The sequence below is a fragment of the Talpa occidentalis genome, unplaced genomic scaffold, assembly GCF_014898055.3.
Source record: "Talpa occidentalis isolate TD23 unplaced genomic scaffold, MPIMG_talOcc4v2.1 talOcc4.3, whole genome shotgun sequence".
NCBI classification, from domain to species: domain Eukaryota; kingdom Metazoa; phylum Chordata; class Mammalia; order Eulipotyphla; family Talpidae; genus Talpa; species Talpa occidentalis.
Window position 1 is genome coordinate 34109118 of NW_023603184.1, and position 21840 is coordinate 34130957.

Consider the following 21840-nt stretch of genomic DNA (forward strand, 5'->3'; position numbering starts at 1 on the left):
AGATCCGCCTGTTCTGCTCCCCACTCTGTCTCTGATGAGTCCTTTTGGCCCCCTGTGCCTCAGGCCTACACCCCAGTTCTTCTATGCAAAAATAAAAGTATAAGCAAGTATTTAGAAATAAGGAGGTAAATACCTGTGGTTGAAGCTCAAATTATGGAAAGTTAATTATTCTGTGCATTAGAGGCTGAGATGGAGCAGACAATGGTGTGGTTAGCCAAGGCTTAACCTGGATCAGTAGTTCATCTACGAAGAAATGTATAGCTTGATGGCTGTTCAGATACCACACCAGGTACATTGTACCAAAAATGTGTTCATTATAAAAGCTGAGTCCCAATGTTTGCCTTCTGTAGGCTCCATAATGGAGAACATATTCCTTTTAATAGCATGTGACATAACTTTATGGCACAATGTTCTCAGTCCATCACCCACTCCTACCACATCATTGGCTCCTGACCCATGACACGTAGATCCTAACAGTCCTCAGGGAAGAAATGCAAGTGCTCCCTGTGGAGATACCTGTACTTTAAGAGTTACTAGACCTTGGTAATTATTAAATCTAACATTTTCAATTTATTTCATTGTATTAATATCAGCTACCATATCGTCACCAAATGATTCCCACTTTCCATTAATTTCCCTTTTCTGATTTAACTCAGCACTTTCAGAGCACTAAGAATTGTGGAGCTAACAAGAATTTTAGTTTTTGCCCTTATCTTAGGATGAAGTCCAAGCATCTAAGGTGGCTAACAATGTTTTTGTGGTCTGGCCTTTGCGAGCCTCTCTCTAGCATAACCACTATATATTCCTGCTCTGTTCTTTTTCAATGCTATATTCTAATGTAGAACTTCTATTTCCTGAACTTGTATGCCCTTGTCCCTCCATACCTTTACACTCCTTATTTTTCCTTTATCACCTCCTTAATCTCCATCACTCACAAACTATAGCTAATTTCCACTCTTCTTTTACCTTAGGTTATCTGTCCTTGAATGTCTGGTAAAATTCAAACAAATATATTTATGGAAAAAGACAGGGATGTTACTGGCTGAAAAGATTCTCTAAGAACTAAATTTTAAATGTACTCCAAAGAGGTATTATTTGAAGCAACATATGTTTAACTTAGGTAACTTAGAAGATATTGTATAGGTCATTTATTTTTGGAAAGCTAGGAGATTTAGGAGGAAAAAAAAGAATTTTAGCTAGACCAAAATAGCTGTTGAAAAAAAAAAGATTAAAAAATGAAAAAAGTCCCTTTATCTTTTAATCACCCAAAATTAAAATATTAAAGAAGTGAAATACTAGAGAAAATGAGAATGTTAAAATCCATTATACTAAACATGTCAATAATGGCTTTGATGAATGAATGAACTACACTTCAAGAATTTCTTGCAGTCAGAATTTTCTGTGGTCCAGATCCTCTAAAACTGCCGTACATTTATGTGACTCTCCACATCAATTATTGGTGTAGTCTGTTTACTAATCCATCTTGTATTGTGATGTAAAAGATGAACACATGCACACACAAGAATTTTTCACATTTATTAACTCATCATAAGGGTTCACTCCAGTTTCCCTTTTCTACTTTTGAATAGGGTATAAACCCTTGACAAAAAAACTTCATTCACTAGGAATGTCTCCAGTAAGAACATTTTGGGCAAGATAAGCTTCTTGACTCAGGAATCCTTTGTAGTTCTTAAGTAGCATACAGAAGAGGCAGTTCCACTGCATCATTAATAGTGCAATTTATTGACTTGCTGATGTTTGGGATAACTGATAGTCCTAACACTATGAATGTCTTTTCAGCCTAGATCCCAAAATGCATTTTCAGGAATATTCATATAAACACATCCACCTACCATTGCAGTTGAAATCCCTCTTCTAATTCCAGTCCCCCACTCAACACAAGGACAACCAAGGGTATTATCAGGAGTGGAGTAATTTCATGTCACTGCCTCCTGCCATTAATTTAGAGTTCAGTCCTTAGAAATGTCTCCGATATTACTGAGATACTGGTTTCTCATGATCTTACAAGGACTGGAAGTTCTGAATTTCATTAAATATCAACTCCAAGGGTATTGTCTGGCTCCCTAATCTTCATCAATGTGTCAAGTGAAGATATGAATACCTAGGTCCCAGTTATTAAACAGGAAAAGATAACGAATATCAGACTAGTTGATAGGCGCAAACCATTGCTTAATTCCAGGCCCTCGTGGCTTCATTTGGAAGTCTGGAAAAGACTTTTATCCAACAACAGATTTTGATCCAACAACAGATTTTTCTCTAATATTAATTGTGTCTTATCAACTAAAGACTAACAAGTGTTTTCTCATATTCACCATATTCATAGAATTCTCTTCAATATAAATTCATGGATGTTAAACAACTCCTGCAACCTGACTGAAGGTAATCCTGCATTTCTGGTTGCTACAGGACTTCTCGAGAATGAAGTTTTTGGTGTTTCATAAGGTTTGATCTCCGGTTGAAGGCTTTCTCACATTCCTTACACTTGAATGGTTTCTCTCCTGTATGAATCATCTGATGTCGAATAAGGGAGGAGCTCCGGTTGAATGATTTCCCACAGTTACTACATTCATAGGGACTATCTCTAGAATGCAGTCTTGAATTGTTATTAATGTCTTCACTCGTACTGAGCATTTCTTCACTTTTATTGCCTTTGTAAGCGTTTGCCTCAGTATGAATATTTTGATGTTTAGTAAGGTTTGTACGTCGGTTGAAGAATCTCCCACATTCACTGCATTTGTAGGGTTTCTCTCCTGTGTGAATGATTTGATGTCGAATAAGAGATGAACCCCGGCTGAAGGCTTTCCCACACTGAAAACATGCAAAGGAATTCATTGAGGTGTGACTTTTTGGGTGCTGCTTATCTGTACTCAGGCTCAGAGTACTTGCAGGTTCAGTATCATCTGAATGTTTCTTACCTTTTGAATGTAAATTAAATCTGACATGAGTTTTAAACTGAACACACTCTGGGGACTCCTTTCTCATACAAATCTCCTCTTGAGTGTCAAAAATCGAGTTAACTGTGTTAACATCAAAACTTTTCTTATTTTCACTACATTCAAAGTTTCCCTCATTAGTGTAATTTGTCTTATGAATGAAAGCTCCTTGTGGCAAATCTATATCCCAGCGTTTCTGGTTCCTATAAAACCAATCATCACTCTTCCAGGCTGCTAAAAAAGGGTGTTCACTTTTTGTCAGTCTCGTCATAACCACTTGATAAGGTGAGTCTTGTCCAGAAATTCTCAGCTTTGGAAATGAATCTTGTTTTTCTGAAATTGTCTCTCTAGCTAAAAAGAAACAAAAACCAGAAGAAGGGTAATTGCTTAATTAGTAAAGGGAGGCTAAACCATATAAGGGTACACACAGATTTTATGAATCTTAAATACAGAACTGAAATGAGAGGTGAGATTAGAAAAGAACTACAGAAGAAATAAATGGGTAAAGGGGGATTAGGAGATCATGAATAATGAGGAGAGCTACTCAAGAATACTAAAAATGAAAAGGAACTGCTAAGCAAATAAATCCTTCCGGCTCCCTGCTAAAGGGTCTGAGGCCTGGTGCAGTAAATAATCCAATGCAAGTGTAAATAAGAAGTTTGCTTACTTAACAAATCTTTCCTTAGAGAGCTTTCCATCTAAGTTTTAGCTTATCTAAACGAGGTTACATTTTAACAAGGTCGGACAGCCAGCCAAGCTGATTTCTCTCTCAAACGACATGCGACATCCGACATCCCCGAATGGCTGTATCTTTCCCCCTTTGTCTAGGAGTTTTACAGCAGATAGTTGTACTTGCTAGCCAATGTTATCAATGTAAGACGGTTGTGTATAAAAGAAACCTTTGTCTATAGACAGGGGCTCAGACCTTACAGAGCTACCCAGGTCTGGGACCTCACGCATGACTCATAAAGCTTCTCCTGACCTCACCATTCCTGAAGTACCGCTTGTTCTTCCGTTGCCTGGGTAGAAGGCCAGAATTTATTTCTGCAACAAGAATACTTAAGGTGTGGGTACAAGATTAGTATATGAAGTGGGGTGGGGTGACATATCACTGGTTCATAACAAGTCTGTGAAGGTTACACCTAATCTTCCTTTCTTTAAGATCATGTTTCCTTTAACCCAAGCTGTTCACCAATAATAAATAACAATAAATAACCCCTCTTAAATTACCAGTTTAATTTTATCTTTAGAAGCATATTGGGCCTCCCTGGTGGCACAAAGGGTTAAGACGCAGCACTGTGAAGCTGTCCGCAGCCACTGCAGCTCTAGTTTGATCCCCGCCAGGGAGCTACCCACATGGTACAGCAGACCTATCCTGACTTGCCCGCTGCTCTCCTCTACAGTGTACTTCAGTCAGTCTGCCTGTTCTGCTCCCCACTCTGTCTTTGGGGAATCCCTACACCTCTGGCCTATACCCCAGTTCTTGTATGTATAACTAAATAAATCTTAAAAAAAAAAAAAAAAAAGAAGCATATCTACAATTATAGGCACCATAGTAAAAGCAACCTTGAAATCATAGGGCCCCTATTTCCCATACAAATGTGGTTACTCCCTTATTTAACAAAGGTTGGTAGAACTGTAATATACAGTAGCAAGGAAATCATCCTCTTTCTGGATTAAAAATCACTCCTGATTCTAACAGTACTATGATATTTTTCTATGTTTTTCCAAGAACTCAAAACTTTACCTGTTCTGATTAAGGATGGATTCTCTTTTTTCACCTTTCTCCAGTTTGTTTCATTTAATAAATTCCCACTTCCCATCTCAAAATTCCATTTTCACTTAGCCTTTGTACAAATTACTGAGCATGGTGTGTATTTCAGAAATTTTTTAAACACTAAATTTAATGAACTTTCCTTTCTCCTTTCCCACACAACTTTAGGGCTCTCTAATGATTCTATCTTCCACACTTTATCAGTGGGCAAATTACAGCTTCAGCTTTGCAGTTTCACATAGAGCATCGATCCCTGTTTTCACCAGTTTTCAGGACAACTCCACTTGACTCTCCTGAACTCTTCCAACTCAAAAAGTGAGAGACTAGGATATCATTTTCTGTGTGCAAAGAACCCCCTTAATGTCCTCATTTTTTTCAACGAGTTATTTTCTGTGAATATTTACACTAGAGGCCATGAAGAGATCATGAGTGAGTTATTCTCTCTCTCTCATACCTGATCTGTCCTGAGGTGCTATTAATTTATTTTATGAATTAACACCTCAAAGCATCCCCACTGATACACCCAACTTTGCCAGGAACATCAATTCAGTCAAAATTAGTCAATCTCTAGCAGAAATGATCACATAGAGTACTGTACCCACTAACCAGAATAGTGAGTGTCAGGATATCCCAGGGAGGTGTCTCGGAACAAAATGGGAGTATCCACTGCACTTTTCCCCTCTGCCTCACATGAGCACATAGGAGTGTGTAGGAAGATAACATGTTCCTTTAATTCTCAGGCCTTCACAAAGAAAACAACCACTTCCATACCTGAGCTTTATTTAGATGATGATATCATGTGCTTCAAGCTTGATGCCATAATGAGATGGGGGTCTCAAGTGAGGGAATGTATTTAACAAGGCAGAAGCTTGGTTATAACAAAGGGGTGAGAAAAAGAGTAAATGAAGGGGCATTTCAGTAATGACCTCAAAACTTAAAAAGCTAGTAGGAAGATGAGCAGAAGTGGGGTAAATGTAAATGAAAGAAGTAAAATAGAAATGGGATCCAAAGGAAACTGAGGGGAAGAATTGCCTAAAACAGGAAGTTATAGAGTAATTTGCCTGTTTAATAAAGATTTCAGGTGAACAATACCTAGCGTTTGCTAGGGTAATCATAAACAGTAATAAAACAATACTCATTATTAGTAAGAGTATGAAGTGGTATAACCTTTCTGTAAACAGAGCATTAGTAAAAAGGCAGTTAAATATATGTATAGATGAAGTTCATCTTCTAAAAAGGTATCCTTTGGAAATCATCAGATATGCCTATAAAATTGGCAACAACCTACATGTCAGTAGGCAGGAAGGGTTAGCGGTATTATGATATATGAATATGATGGAATGTTACATGTGAATGAGAACCATGTTTTTCACTATTCTAGTGAAAAAGGTAATTGTTCATTATGTTCCATTTCTTTGAGAAGAGCAGAAAATACAATGACTTGCTCCTGATAAACCTGCTTTTGGAAAAAAGTAATCTGCGCAAGCTAGAGACACAACATAATAAAGAAAATGACTGCAGAAAATAAACCAAAATGTTAATATTTTACAGTGCTAGGTAGTGAGGTAATAGGGTGAGTTATATTCCTCTTCATACTTTTTATACTTACTAAAATTTATATGAGCAATAATAATTTTAATCTCAAAAAAATGTTAACAAGAACAAAGAAATTATGATGAAAGTAGGATATTATGGAACAAGGAGTTCTACAGTAAAAGAATGAAAATGGAAGATTACTAAAGTCACTAATACAAAGAAGAGCTGTTTGTTTTCATTAAAAGAAAAAGTATGATTTAATGTCAAGAAAGCTAGTGTTTTTTTATATAGCACTCACCATAGCCAGGCACTATTCTAAGTGTGCTGCACAAATCAACTCATTTAATCCTCACAGTAACATGGAGTATGCTACTATTGATATTATTACTTTGCAACAGATAAGGAAACAGCCCCAGGCTACACAGCTTTAAGTCAAGTGTCTGGGCTATTAACCCACAGCACTATTTTACCTATTCACATAAAAAAAAGAATTTAAACCAAAAACAATGATGACTTTTTTTTCCTTCAAAGTTTAGGTGGTTTTGTTGTCACTTCTCAGCTATCATCTCAAAGTTGGATTGTATAAGGTATATGTTAAGAAACAAGAGCTTCTTGGGCCTCCCCTGGTGGCGCAGGCAGTTGCATGCAGCACTGTAAAACTGTCCGCAGCCTCCGCAGCGCAGGTTTGATCTCAGCTGGTTGGTGAGGGTCCCACATGTCGTGGCAGACCTCTCCTGTCTCGCCCGCTGCTCCCCTCAGCAGTGTGTTTCATCAGTCCGCCTATTCTGTTCCCCACTCAGTCTCTGGTGAATCCTCTCACCCCCTGCACCTCTGGCCTACACCCCAGGTGTCGTATGGATAAATAAATCAATCTTAAAAAAAAAAAAAAAAAGAAACAAGAGCTTCTTACAAATATCTCTTATCTGACTGGTTCTTACCAAAATCAGTTGTTCTTGGGATTTCTTGCTCCATCCATTCTTTTTTCTTATTTTCCAACTTGGAGATCTCAGCTGCTTTGGAAGGTTGATATTCTGTTCATGCAGAAAATGAAAAAACAGTTAACCAGCAAGCATGACATTCCAGATATTTTATAGGGACAAGAATTCCATCCCAAATGGGCCTCCTGGGTGACACAAGGGGTTAAGTCTCAGCACTATGAAGCTATCAGCAGCATGACCCACATGGCACAGCAGGCCTCTCCTGTCTCACCTGCTGCTCCCCTCCACAGTGTATTTCAGTCAATCCACCTGTTCTGCTTCTCACTCTATCTCTAGTGAATCCTCTCACCCCCCTACCCCCATCCACCTCTGGCCTATACCCCAGCTCTTGTATGTATAACTAAAATAAATCTTAAAAAAAAAATAAAGGAAAAAAGACCCCCCAAAAAAATAAATAAATAAAGGAATTCCATCCCAACAATGCAGTAGTCTAAGAGCTGCTGAAAGATAAGGCCAGAAATCACCGCAGACCTGTGTATTTCTAACTTCACATCTGAAAGAACTTTCAATCAGATGTAGCAGGAAAATCTGCTATTGTGCCCAAAGGATACTAGGAAACCTAAGCCAACCCAAATACCCCTAATCACTTCAGCAGTGCTATAGTTTTTTACAGTAGATGAAGAGAGCACCAAAGGCAGATTAGGTAAACACACAGAAGCCACCTTTATGCAGTGAATTCAGGTTCCTATAGTTCTCCAGCATCACCTCCTTGTACAGATTCTTTACAGCAGGATCCAGTTGCCTCCACTCTTCTTTGCTGAACTCCACAACCACATCTTTGAATGTCACGGGTTCCTAAAACATTAAGTTCCTTTTCAGTCACAGGTCATTCCCCAAAATATTACCAGCTAAGAAATTGATTTGGAAAGGACAGGGTGGATGACGTGAATATACAACAATATGCCCAGCCTTTAGAATAGTGTCTGGGCATACTGGGCTCTACATAAATACTCACTAATGAATAAATCCCCTCCTGTCTTATAAGGGCTTTCAAGCCATTAATTGTTGCACTTTCCTGGCCAGCATTCTCAACCTTGTTATTATTGCACCTTTTATCACATTAAATATATACCAAAAATACACCACAGTAGTAGGTTTGGCATGGTGACATGCATCTGAGAAAATGTGATCCTGTGCCTCTGAATTACACTGTGTTGTAAACCAAAATTACCTCAATAAAAATATAAGCAAATACATCTCTTCCCTTGCTCTACCTCAGAGCCAGTCTCCATGAATTAGCAGTCTGTTAATTTTGCCTTTTTCCTTACCTTCTCCCTCTGTAACCTAGATTCTACTCCCACGCATTTGTTATTTCCACGATAAGGGAATACACTACCCATGCTATTTTACTGAATCTTTAAAGGATTTCTCCTTCAAATATCCTCATCCTTTACTGTCAGTGACATCACATTTTCTTCTATTACTTTGGCTACTTCTTTTCAGTATCCTTTGAAGTTTCTTCTACTCCTGTCTACAAAGTGAGATTGCTCAGGATTCTGCCCTTTGTCCCCTTCACTTTTAATCCTGAGCATTCTTTGGGTAAATGTAATTTCTACAGCTTCAATTATCATCTATAATCATGATAGAATCAAGGTATAGAGAATATACAAAGATAAAGTATTTTCCAAAGCATATATGACCAACTAAAAGATTCACTATCCTGTGGGAGAAGATGTCTCATGTGCGTAAATTATTTGGTAGCAGTACAAAGACCAAAAAAAAGACAGTAGAGTGGCACCTAATTCACCTGCAATTTGCCTGTTGGTGAGTCAGTTTCCATTTCCTCCTCTTTAATGTACCCCTTCTGGAGCAGGACAGAATCCTTGCAGGGCATACCTGAGAAAATGAAGCAAAACATTAATGAGACAAGTTTTTTCCCTGGAGAAACTTTTAATGATTATAGTAGTCTTAACATGCTATTCATAGGAACCATCTTTAGAACTCTGAAAAATATCAGTCCCTACCAACACTCAGAATATCCAGGGGTGGGGTCCAGATCTTTCATTTTTAAAAAGCTGTAGAAGGGATTCTGATATTCTACCAGGAGTTGAGAACTACTGGATCAGAGATAAGAGGGTTATGGAAGAAAATAAGCAGAAATCAAATTGGGCATAGAAAGAGCTGCGTAGACCAGCGTCAACAAAAATAGAACAGTTTGGCTGTGAAGACTCCTTGTAGCCCAAAGACCGAGCACACTACAATTCCAAACCCCTGCACTCTGTTGCCGCTGCTGAGCATAAACAATGGGATTTTTTTTTACCAGACCTATTATGTTCATGAGAGACATTCTTTAAGATTTTGTGACCTAATTCTTGAGTTTCTAACGCATAGATTGCCTCTGACCACAGAGATAGTCCCTAAATGTATACAATGCAGTTACCTACCTCTTATTTTTACCTAAGGATATTAGAAAATTACCATTTACTTCTAAAACAAGTACTTTGTTATAGAGTAATTAATATGCTCTACAATAAACAGCCCACTTTCCACAATGGTATACAACCTGTAACCACACCTCAGAAGAGCAGGAGCAGCTGACTAGAAATTTTTTGGGTACTGTTCCCTGGGGTTGACCTCACTTTCGAAGCTAAAAATAAAGCTTCATTATTAACCTTTCCTCACCACAGTGGTGATTATTTCCATCAACAGAGCCAACATACTATTTTGAAGCCTCATGTATGATTACAATAGATTACAAAAATAATCAATCCTGTCCTAATTAAAGCCTAACTTAGCCACCACCGGCTATAATTCTATTGAGTTTTATCCAACCAATCCCTGCCTTACATACATTAATTCTATTCTAGGGTTGTTTCCTCTGTTTTGCTCTGCGTTACACTATACACAAACTTAGGTAGTCTGGCCACACTGAACTGACTCCTTCAGGACATAAAATGAGCGGCAACCAATTCTCTTCTCCAGTCCTTTGATGAGAAGTGTAGGGTAAAGAAAATATCAGGCTTTTCTGCCCTTCCGCCATCAGGATAGATGATGGATCCTTGTCCTGAATGCATGCCTGATGGTGGGCACCTGGAATAGGGTGTGGGCATAGGTAGATGGGATTCAGCTGAGCTAAGACTGTGCTTTTAAGGGCGGCGTCACGGGGGGACGCCAGCAGCACCAGCACCAGCAGCAGCCGCAGCCGAAGCCGAGAAGCAGCAGAACGAACGCTAGAGAGCCCAAATAGAGTGAAGACTTGCTGGGGGCTGGGAGGCCTGCCAGCCTCCCAGCCCCCCAGCCAGCACCCCTGCCTGCCATATGCCTGGTGAACCCCAAATAAAAAACCTGCAAAACTACTGAGGACTCTGACTCCTCCTTTACCCGGTCTGCATGGGATCAGAAAACCTGCCTTGTGCCCTGTCCTGCCCCTTACAATTGGCGTAGTCGGCAGGATCCATGCAGACGGGTATTGGAGCCCTCCGAAGACCTAGAGGGACTAAGGAGAACAGACTTTGCCTGTGACGACGCTGGAGGCACCATGGCGGTATAGAAGATGGATACGTCCACGAGCTACAGGATGAGACCTGGCGTGAAGGAGACGCCCGAAAGGACCAGCCAACGACACCGGAAAGGACCAGCCAACGACACCGGATAGGACCAGCCAATGACCCCTGAGGCAGCAGGCCATTGCTGAAGCAGGGAGAGGCCAATGGACTGATAGACTGATGAACTGATGATTTTGGACTGACAATCCCGCCAGAAGGCGGAGGACCTTAGCAGGTTATGTTTTTTTTTTTGAGAATCTGGGGGTGGCCAGTGGGCCTAGATGGCCAAAAGCAGCCTGTGCATGCCCAGCAGCCAGGTGGAGGAGAAAAGCCAACTAAGAAAGCAAAAGCTGGTACTGATGATAAGTTGAGAAGCCCTGAGTGGCTGTTAAGCAGCTTTAGTATGTTGAAGAACTGTGAGTCTCGTAAAATCACCTGTGGGTGATGCCCTGCTCATTCTTGAGCGAGGGTGAGGAGCTGAGGAACCTGTCCTTGGGGGACGGGTGGGGAACGTGGCTTGAGGTGGAGCCCAAGCCGAATGCAAAGTTTGGATCCCCAACCCATGTGCTTGTGCAGTGGGTTGGCTTGAGTGCAGGGGTCTGTGAGTTGCATGGGTGGCCATGAAGGCCGAGTGTTGGAGCGACTGCAGACAGAAACCCTGAGGGTTGGCGATTACCCCCAACAGAATAAAATTGCCAATCCCAGAGCTAGTGCATCCTGGGGGTGGATGCTGTGTGTGCCTTGTAGCCGAGACTACAGCCAGAGAAGGCCAGGAAGCCTGACGGCTCCTGGTGTGTTATAGCAGATGCCGTGTGTGATTTCCCCTCCCTCGTATGAGCAGTGCCTTCGGCAGCAGATTTGGTGGCTCATCTGCTGGTACCAATAATTGTCTTTTGCACTTGGTTGGTGCCCTGCCTGGACTTATTTGTGTTCTGTTGTATTTTGTTATGTTGTATTTTGTTATTTGATGTATTTGCTTTTGTGGGCCATGGCTGCATTGTTTGTTTGCTTAGAAAATTGTGTATATATGTATAGACTGTATGGCAGAAAACCCTGAGGGGGTGGACTGTAGGGTAAAGAAAATATCAGGCTTTTCTGCCCTTCCGCCATCAGGATAGATGATGGATCCTTGTCCTGAATGCATGCCTGATGGTGGGCACCTGGAATAGGGTGTGGGCATAGGTAGATGGGATTCAGCTGAGCTAAGACTGTGCTTTTAAGGGCGGCGTCACGGGGGGACGCCAGCAGCACCAGCACCAGCAGCAGCCGCAGCCGAAGCCGAGAAGCAGCAGAACGAACGCTAGAGAGCCCAAATAGAGTGAAGACTTGCTGGGGGCTGGGAGGCCTGCCAGCCTCCCAGCCCCCCAGCCAGCACCCCTGCCTGCCATATGCCTGGTGAACCCCAAATAAAAAACCTGCAAAACTACTGAGGACTCTGACTCCTCCTTTACCCGGTCTGCATGGGATCAGAAAACCTGCCTTGTGCCCTGTCCTGCCCCTTACAAGAAGTAACCCAAGAATTACATTCCTAAGGTTTTGCCAAGATTCATCAGTTACACCAATGATCCCCAAATGCCAAACTATGGACCAACGATTATGCTTTATTGATTCAAGGTGATATAAGAAAAAATAGAAATTATGTAGTTAAGTTTGCTATGACATTAAATTTCATTCAGTTTTTAAGACTGTATTTTTAATGTTTAATTTCTTTTTGTATAATAATAGTTACTGATTTCAGAATGCTCATGAAAAAAAGAGTTGACAAGCCTAAATTGTTTCTACAGCCACCTTTAACTTTTAATGACTTGAAAGTATGAAGCCTGAGAATCATGTTATTACATAAAAGCCTCAATCTTTAATTTCCCTTGTGATTTCTTCCTTGACCCAGTAGACTGATCAATAAGCCTGTCTGATAATACATTCATATTGCTTTATGCTACCAAGTTTACGATAATTTGTTATAGCAGCAATAGGAGAGAAATACAACTCACTACAAATAAACAGCCTCTCAACTTCATCTCCAAAACTGTTCAAAATAAAGCTTAATAATTGCTTCATAATCAACAATTTCAATAAATTATTTCCAATATTCATCTTAACAGGAACATTTGTTACATCATAGTTGAACATTCACTTCCTAAAAATTTTCTTAGCTCAAAACACCATCTTTCCTGAGTCTTTGATCTTGATTACTCTTTTCTACCTGCTTATCTGTTTTTCTTCTTTTGCTCAGTGCTTCATTCGTTTTTAAGAGAAAGACTAAATATGCCACAATAACAGTAATCACCACTGTCCCATCAATTTCTTGTCAAATATCCAATAGACAAATATACAATAGTCTGCTACCTGGTTTTCCTGTTTTCAGAGCCCACATTAGAAAGGTGACACATTTTTTTCTGTAAAGAGCCAAATAGCAAATAGTTTAGGCTTTGCAATGAATATAATCTTTGTTAGAACTAATCAATTCTGGTCATGGCATGAAAGCAACTGTAAATATAAACAAATGGCCATTCTCCAGTTAAAAGTTTATTTCTGAAATTTCCAAAAATATTTAGCCTTGCTTCAGCTGTTGACCCCTGTTCCACTGATACCAACATATTTTTTAAAGGCAAACCAAATCATTAAACTCTAAACTGTGAGATCTCGTTGTTTGTCTCTATTGCCTATGGACTAAAGCTCAGGCTTCCTAATATACTAAAGATCTTTATGATCTGGCCCTTGATACCTTCTAGCCTCAGAAAAGGATAATTGCTCCTTATATAGGAAGGGTCAACTATGCTACCTCCAGTTTTCTATATACCCACCTTTGTCTTTATGCATTTCAATCACATCCCCCAAGAGGGTAACCACTTCTTTGGTGTTCTTTGGATGTTGTAAATTCACCCAAACTCTGACCTCTTCAGGGAGAATTGTCAGGAACTGTTCTAGCACCAACAGTTCTAGGATCTGCTTCTTTGTATGAATCTCTGGTCTCAGCCACTGAAGACAGAGTTCCCAAAGTTGGCTCAGGGCTTCCTGAGGCCCAGATCCTTCCAAATACTGGAAATGTCTAAATTTTCGACGACAGGTCTCAGAATCACATGTCTCCATGACTGGGGTGTTCTCCTGCTGCCAAAACATATTTGCTCTCAGAATCTCATTTTGTTCAGAAGGAGTCAGATTTTGAGGTTTTCAGATAGCCATCAGTTTATTCAAAGGCTGCATCTTCCTAGGTAGAATTCCCACTGTAGTTCAAATTTGTCTTATCAGGATTCAAATTCTCAGGTTTGAGTTAAGCAATTATGTATCATATATATGCAGTGTGATGATTCAGCCGAATTATGTAGGAGATCAGTTCTAGGAGTTTCAGACACAAAACCAATATTCAGGTATCTGCGAAGCTAAAAAAAAAAAAAGACCTGTATTTTGATGATGAATATGTATTAGTACACTGCTGACAAAATAGTACAATATTATTAAAATTATCTAAGAAAAACAAGAAAAATAAAACATGCCATGCATGTTTTCCTTCTTTAGAACAGAAAAATACTCTGTCCCTGTACCCCAGTTACCTCTCAAAAAGACAAACAAATCTCAAAAAAAGATAAATGAAATAGTTATTTGGTTAAGGAAAATTTTATAATTTAACTGCAATTAGATTTCTCTTGTACAGACAAATCATTCTTGTTTTAAAACTAAGGCATCATATTAGATATACCTAAAAAACCTCTTCCCAAATTCTTATTAAAACACCAATAAAATGAATAAAACTGGTAAAAGCTGGTAAAATTAAGGTAAGAGACAAAACTGGTAAAAACTGGTAAAATTAAGGTAAGAGACAATTATTTTAAAAACGTAAGAACATGTATCTGTGAGTCACTTCATTTTAGGGATGTCATAGAGTACATTCTCTGATCATAATAATCAAAATTTTCATATTGGTAGAACTCATTCTGGGCCTGTCTGCCAAACCTCACCTGGATAATATAGGCTCTACTAAACATTTAGACTCACAAAGCTACCATATCATATTTGCCATCAGTCAAATATGTTTCTGTTGAACAGAAAACAGTTTGCTAACAGAGGGGTAACTGGCATTTTTCTTCGTGGGAATCCTCACAGTAAAGTTCAAATGCAAGATGAGAGTGCCCTACACAGGGTGGAAAGCATTCTCACTGAAAAGCCATCCCATAGCAGCCAATACCTCTCTGGCAATTCTGGGAGCACAAGTTCTCAGGGTTCCCTGAAAGGCTTGCCTAATTATGAAAGTCATCACGTTCAGGGAAATTCAGATACAGCTTTCTATATTACTCACAGTCCATATATTCAGGGGTCATGTTTATTATTAGCCTCTAGGCCATTAGTTCACAGCTGCAAATTTGCCACCAGGAAAAATTTGGCAATATCCAGAGACAGTTTTGATTGCCACAAATGGGAGCTGTTACTGGCATTTAACAGTGGAAGCTAGGGATGCTGCTAAACACACTATAGTGCATGACACAGCCCCTTATACCAGAATTATCCAGCCCCAAATGTCAATAATTCTAAGGCCAAGAAACCCTGCTAGAGGTAATATACAGTGGCTAAGAGTACATGCTTCCAAGTCATATTGATATCAATAAATACCAGTTATTATTATGTGTATGAACTTCAGCAAATTTATTTAACCAACACTTGAGTTTTCTCAACTGCAAAATGGATATAACAATACCTATCTGAGTTATAGGGATTAAAAGAACATTCTTCACTTCTTAGGAGATGGTAAGCACACAAAAGATTATCATACACAAAACTTATGTCAGCTTGTTAGATCTTACTGATTGACCAAAAGTGTGTGGACAAAAGTATTTCCTGTCCTCATCTATTTGTAATGTCCACCTGAATAGATCTTTCAACAATTCACATAAGGACTAGTAAACAGAACAGGGGAAGTACATACAGAGATCACAATGCTCAGAAGAGTTGGGACAAAAGAACATTTTGGAATATAACTTTCTGTAAAGTTGTATGTTCGGAAATGAGCAGAACCTGTAACACTAGAGGCAAAAGAAAGTATACTCTGGTTGATAAAGTTATTTCCACAGAGGTATGGAATATAGCTATCCTAACACAGCTATCCAAGTATGCTGGAATGAACAAGTGAATGAACTGCATGCAGCTCATAAGAGCCAGGTTTCTCATGTTTGAGTAAGAGTTTACAGATAACCAAGGACAACAGGCTAGACTGATCCATGTGGTAATGGTTACAATTGAAGATATCATTATGAACTTGTATTTAGTTTAACTATAGATATGGTGGCGGGAGAGCTACAGGGACTAGAATGATCTGAGGGAAAAAAATTAATAAAAAGAGAAAATAAAAATACCTACAGATGTGAGTATATACAGGGGTTAGTGTACACACATATTTCCTTGTTCTGTCAGCTGAGTGGGTCTAGAAGCAAGGATACCCCAGTTGCAAGAACACCTAACTCCCAGATTTTGGTTTCTAATGCCATTCTTCAATAAAAGGTACCAGGGCTCTGTGGGAGAAATGGCTGACTTTACGACTGGGGCAGGGGATATACAAGATAAGCCTGGAGTACCCTGCAGTACAGGACTGGAAAGACTTGCTCAAAAACAAAACAATACAGAACATTTATTGGGGCATGTCAAAGGTATACAAGGAACCAAATGCAAGAGCACCCAACGGCCAACGTTGAAATAATTAGAGCAGTAGAATAAAGTAATAACAGATTACAATCCAAACTATAAAATATCCACAAGTTATACTGATGTGTGACTGAATCAACAAATGAGGAAGAATAGACAAATGCTCCATGCAGAAGAATTTAAAATCACTTATGTACTTATTCCTCTAAGTATAACCCTCCACCCATTGAGTGCATAGTGATTTCCTTCCAAAGAGCATACTTTGGGAAAGGAGAAAGAGTAAATTTGTAGTGGGGAAACCTGACAAACACTACCTCAGCCAGATGATCAAGGTTACATCAATAATGATAAATCACACTGATAGGACCCTTGAGATCATGTAGTGGAAAGAGCATTTTATCTCTGATCATTCTCCCCAACCCCAGTCTAATCATGTGGGGGGGAACAGATAAATTCCAATGGATGGACTCCCAATGAACTAGTTGTCCAGTATTCCTCATTAGAAACAAGCCTGAGAAACTCTTGTAGCCAAGAGGAACATAAGGGGATATGACAATGCAATGTAATGTGACATTCTGGGTGAGACTAAGGTTAAGGAAAAAATCATTAGGAAAAAATCAAAATATTAATACAGTAAGAACATTAATATTTCAATATTATTTTATCAATTGTAACACATATACTATAATTTGTTACTAACGGAGGAAATGGTACAGGGTATATAGGAATCCTGTACCAGCTTCTCAATATTTCGATAAACCTAAATTGTTCTAAAATAAAAAAAAGTGATTATAAAGTTGGTGGACACTTGTCTTATTCAAAAGGATACATTGTAATAACACAAAGTAGAAGTAGTGGGTAAGTCATTTGGTAAAACAGAATAAGATGAAGATAAATATAAAAATGAATTAGCAGACTTAAAATATTAATTGGAAGTAGTAAACAGCAGAAGGTACAGCACACTGAAGCAGTGATATTGTAACAGGGTGGTCCCCAGGAAAGGGGGAGGTTCCAGGTTCCCTGCCCCACCCAAATGGAGTGGGGAGCTGAGCAGAGAGAGGAGAAGCTGCAGAGGAGACTGAGGAAGGAAGCAGGATGGAGGCAGAAGGAGACCTGGAGGAGGCACATGGGGCCAAGAGACATGTGAAGAAACTGTGCTTGCCTTTTGGTCGTGGACTGGGTGACACAGATGTGGGTGAGAGACCCAAGGGGAGGTGACAATGGCGGTTTTTATCTTGATTTTGATTTTGCTCTTTTCCTTCCGGGCTTGTCTGGTTGTTTCTGACCCTTTTCTGTGGGTCCCCACTGGAAGATGCTTTAGACTTGTGGCAGGCTTTGGGGCCTTGCTCTGGGTCATTCCCATTTGGATGGAGTTTTACCCACGAGGGGATGGGCAACTTTGGGTGCTTATTTAGAAACTAGATTCTTTGCCTTTCCTGTCTTGTTTCCTAATTGTATTAAAGTTCCTTCCCATTAAAGTCTCATATGTTTTTGTGTTGATGCGGGGGGTGGCAGAACCCATTTAGAATAGGCAGGTTTGGAGGGTCTGGGGTGCACCTCTCCCTGCCCTGTAACAATATGATAGAAAAATCTAAAAGTATTTCCCAAAATGCAAAGGTAATGAACAAAATTTTATGGTGAAAAAATTAAAATCTTGGAATTTTTCAAATAAAAGCGAATCACTCTATATGGCAAAAGGGAAAACAATCAACTAGCACATGAGAACTTATATGATAAAAATCAACAGTCTTCACCCTACTATCTCCTCTCTATGCCCAGATTCACTCCATGGAAGTCATATTGTAACAGGGTGGTCCCCAGGAAAGGGGGAGGTTCCCTGCCCCTCCCAAGGGAGGGTGGAGCTGAGCAGGAAGAGGAGAAGCTGCAGGAGAGACTGAGGGAGGAAGGAAGCAGGATGGAGCCAGGAGACCTGGAGGAGGCGCGTGGAGCCTAGAGACACGTGAAGAAACTGAGCTTGTCTTTTGGTCGTGGACTGGGTGACACAGATGTGGGTGAGACCCGTGGGGAGGTGACCATGGCAGCTTTTATCTGGATGTTGATTTTGCTCTTTTCCTTCCGGGCTTGTCTGGTTGTTTGTGACCCATTTCTGTGGGTCCCCACTGGAAGATGCTTTAGACTTGTGGCAGGCTTTGGGGCCTTGTTCTGGGCCAATCCCATATGGATGGACTTTTACCCACGAGGGGATGGGTAACTTTGGGTGCTTCATTTAGAAACTAGACTAGTTTTATTAAAGTTCCTTCCCATTAAAGTCTCATGTGTTTTGTGTTGATGCGGCGGATGGCAAAACCCATTTAGAATAGGCAGGTTTGCGGGGCTTGGGCTGCCCTTCTCCCTGTCCTATAACAATTCTGAAAGCTGCTGAAATTTAAAAAAAAAATTGAGTTATAGATTTGTTTCACTTGATCTTGTAGGTGTTCATTTAATTAAAAAGAAAATATTTCGACCAGTCATATTTTAAATTTAAGAGCTCTTTCTTGTTCACTGATGATTCTTTTCCCATAGAACTGCACTCGTTTGGCTGTTGTAAGATCATTTCAAATTTCTCTGATGATTTTAATTTGTTTTGTCCCCTAAATTCCCTTTAATTTTGTCATCAGGGTTTCTATTTATGTTGGGTTTTTTCCTTATTTTTTTGCTCACACTTAAGAATCCAATGTTAGGTTAATTATTACAGATTATCATATGAATTTCACCTTTTGCTATAACAATAGATTGGCTTCCTGGTGGCTATTTACCCCAAGGGGATATCTTACTAACAGTCACCTTGATCTAGTCTGGTGGGGGAGCTGGCTGTCAAGCTGTGGATCACCTACATATGAGAGTTAAGATTTTACTTTGAAATGTCAATATCCACACCAAAAGCCTTAGTTTTCCTCAGAGTGTTGATTCAATTTATTTAGGAAAGAACTTTTTATGGGGAGGAATACACAGGATCTCTATGTAGGTAAGAAGGGGATGGGCAGTTGGGGAGATGACTAAGAGCACAACTTGAAAACAAAGCTGTTATTAAATGTACCAAGTAACATAGTTAAATATATTTATAGCAAACTCCTCAGAAAACAAAATATTGAATTAACAATGACACAACAGAAAGGGGATACTAAGGCAACTTTCTCAGTCCTTAAGGGAGAAAGTAAATAACACAACGCATATTACAGGCTTGGTCTTCTCTGTAAAACCAGGTAGAATGTAGCTTCTATTCAAGCACTTAAAAGAATGCCTACAAAACCTGCAATTTATTACACAACCAAAAAATCCACAATAAATAAAAAGTAAAATGAGTGATACAGACTATATTTGTTACCAGAATGAAAACAAGTTAACCCCAAACAGAAAAAAAGTCTCAACTACTTTGAAATCCAAATTTTGCTTCTAAAAAATGACTTTTGGATAAAAAGATAAAGTACATTGTAAAATATCTAACAATTAAAAACACCGCACATCAAAATATACAGAGCACATCAAGCATGACTGGCAATAGCAAAGCCTTACTTACATAATCAAGAATGGCATGAATTAAACATTCAACACAGAAAGTGAAAAAAGCAACAAAATACACTAAGTGTTAATAGGATAGAACCGAACAAATTGCTCAGTGAAAATAATTACAGAGCTAGGAGAACAGGCAATGATCTTCAGGACAGTAAGCTAGCACTGAAGCTAGATTTCACAGGAGGAAGAGTTTGGATGACAGACGACCCAAGATTCAGTCCCAACTGTGGGTAGTCTAAATAATCTGTAAATGATGAATGAATATGGAACAAAGTTCCAGACTCTAAGAAACTGAACAGGTGCCTTTGCAGGTGGCGGAGACTTAGGATGAAGGGTGAAAGTGGTGACTTAGTGCCAGTGGAGGGGCATTAGGAAAACTCCGGTGATCTAAGTTTGAAGAATTTTACAGCTTCAAGGAACGTGAGCTAATTATGGGGAGGAATAGTGTCTATGAAAAGAGTTGTTTTTCAATAGGTCACAGGAAGGGTTTGAGACAAGGAGTCTTCCCAGATTAGCTCAGATAAAAAGAAAAGCAGTTTGCAAAAAGCGTCTGAAATAAGAAAGCTGCCTGGAAGTTTTACAGTTTGGGGGGAGTGGCCAACAACGCCTGAGAGAGCAAGGCTCATTTAAATGAACTCTTCTGCATTTTCTTTTCCAGTTGATGGGCCCAGTCACACCTGGCATTTCCATGCGCAATTAACACCAGCCATCCCCAAACCCGCCGATGAAGAAACACACGGGGCTGAGCGTCCGGGGACCGTCCCCATCACACACTGTCAGGGTGGCCGGCAGGAAGCGAAGCTCCCGGCTGGGCACAGGGGAGCCAGACCTCAGCCGTCCACTCCCGCCGCCCCCCAGCCCTCTCTGCCTCTGCCCAGGGGTTTCAGCTCGCGCCCCCCTCTCCTTCTGTTAGGGAGGAAAAGGATGTCCTAAAGCTAGTTCCATACAGGCTTTGTGGACTCCACCCCCACCCCAGGCCAAAGCCAAAGACACTGGGAACCCCAAATCCCATCACCACCAAAGGGAAGGTGGCTGGGACCTGAGGGGGGGGTTAAGCAGCCAGGTGGATACAAAAGGCAGACACGTTGGCTTTGGAGGGGGTCCCCCATTTTGGCTCTCCGCCAGCTCGCAGCGTCCGGCCAGCGCTGAGAGTGGCTTTGGGTTTCCAGGTCGGCGGATCGGGTAGGATGCATTAAACACTTTATTTCCCTATTTTCTCCCTGAGTTGTACATTTTCCTTCTTTCCTTTTCCCTTGTAAATAAACCTTTTATTAACCTTTTGTGTGTGTCTGTAGTGGAGTATTCATAAGTCCCTTTTAAGCGCGCGGGTGAGGACCCACAGCCAGGCAACCCGTTCCATATCGGGGCTGCCCTACAACACTTCCACCCCCGAAACGCGGGGCGCGGGGCTGGAATCCGGGACCTGCTAAGGAGCCCTGGAAACGTGCCCGTTTCTCGTAGACACCCCCAAGCTGGCCTCTCCGGGGCACGCCCCCGCGAGGTACCCACCAGCACCGCCGCAGACGGGCCGCGTTCAGTCACGCCCGAGCAGCAGCAGCGAGAGGAGGCGCGGGGGTCGCCTCCCGCCCGCGAAGGGTCTGTCGCTGGTAGCCGCGCCGGGGCGGGGCGGCCTAGAGCGCGACCGGCCCTCAGACTTGGCTGCGGGTCCCGCGACTCACCGATGCCAAGGGTCGCCGCCGACAAGCTCCCGCGCACGCGCACCAGGTTTGGGAGGCGCCCCCAGAAGCCCCTGCGGCCTGAGTACTCAGGTAGAACGAGGGGCTCTTCCCAGCCACGCCCCTTTTCGCAAGCCACGCCCCCAAGGGACACGCCCCCTCTCCGAGCCCCGCCCACCACAGACTCAATGACCGCTCTAAGGCTGCTGGGGTAGACGCGCTCCAGCCTTGTTTATAGTGGGTGGGGAGAGAGCAAGTTAGGTTTTCCCTCTT

General features: G+C 40.9%; 1 protein-coding gene across 2 annotated transcripts; it reads right to left on the reverse strand.

Annotated features, from left to right (window-relative positions):
- Positions 1–1516: 1516 nt before the first annotated feature.
- Positions 1517–21617, reverse strand: ZNF215 (zinc finger protein 215). 2 transcript variants are annotated; one of them, XM_037522768.1, is made up of 6 exons: positions 21571–21617; positions 13552–14127; positions 9010–9098; positions 7925–8057; positions 7203–7295; positions 1517–3305 (listed from the first exon to the last, which is right to left on the reverse strand). In XM_037522768.1, exons 2-6 carry the CDS (start codon positions 13865–13867, stop codon positions 2422–2424), a joined length of 1515 nt encoding a protein of 504 aa, XP_037378665.2. In that variant the 5' UTR covers positions 13868–14127; positions 21571–21617; the 3' UTR covers positions 1517–2421. The 2 variants fall into 2 exon arrangements, with proteins under 2 accessions (XP_037378665.2, XP_054555383.1); XM_054699408.1 differs by lacking the exon at positions 13552–14127.
- Positions 21618–21840: the final 223 nt, after the last annotated feature.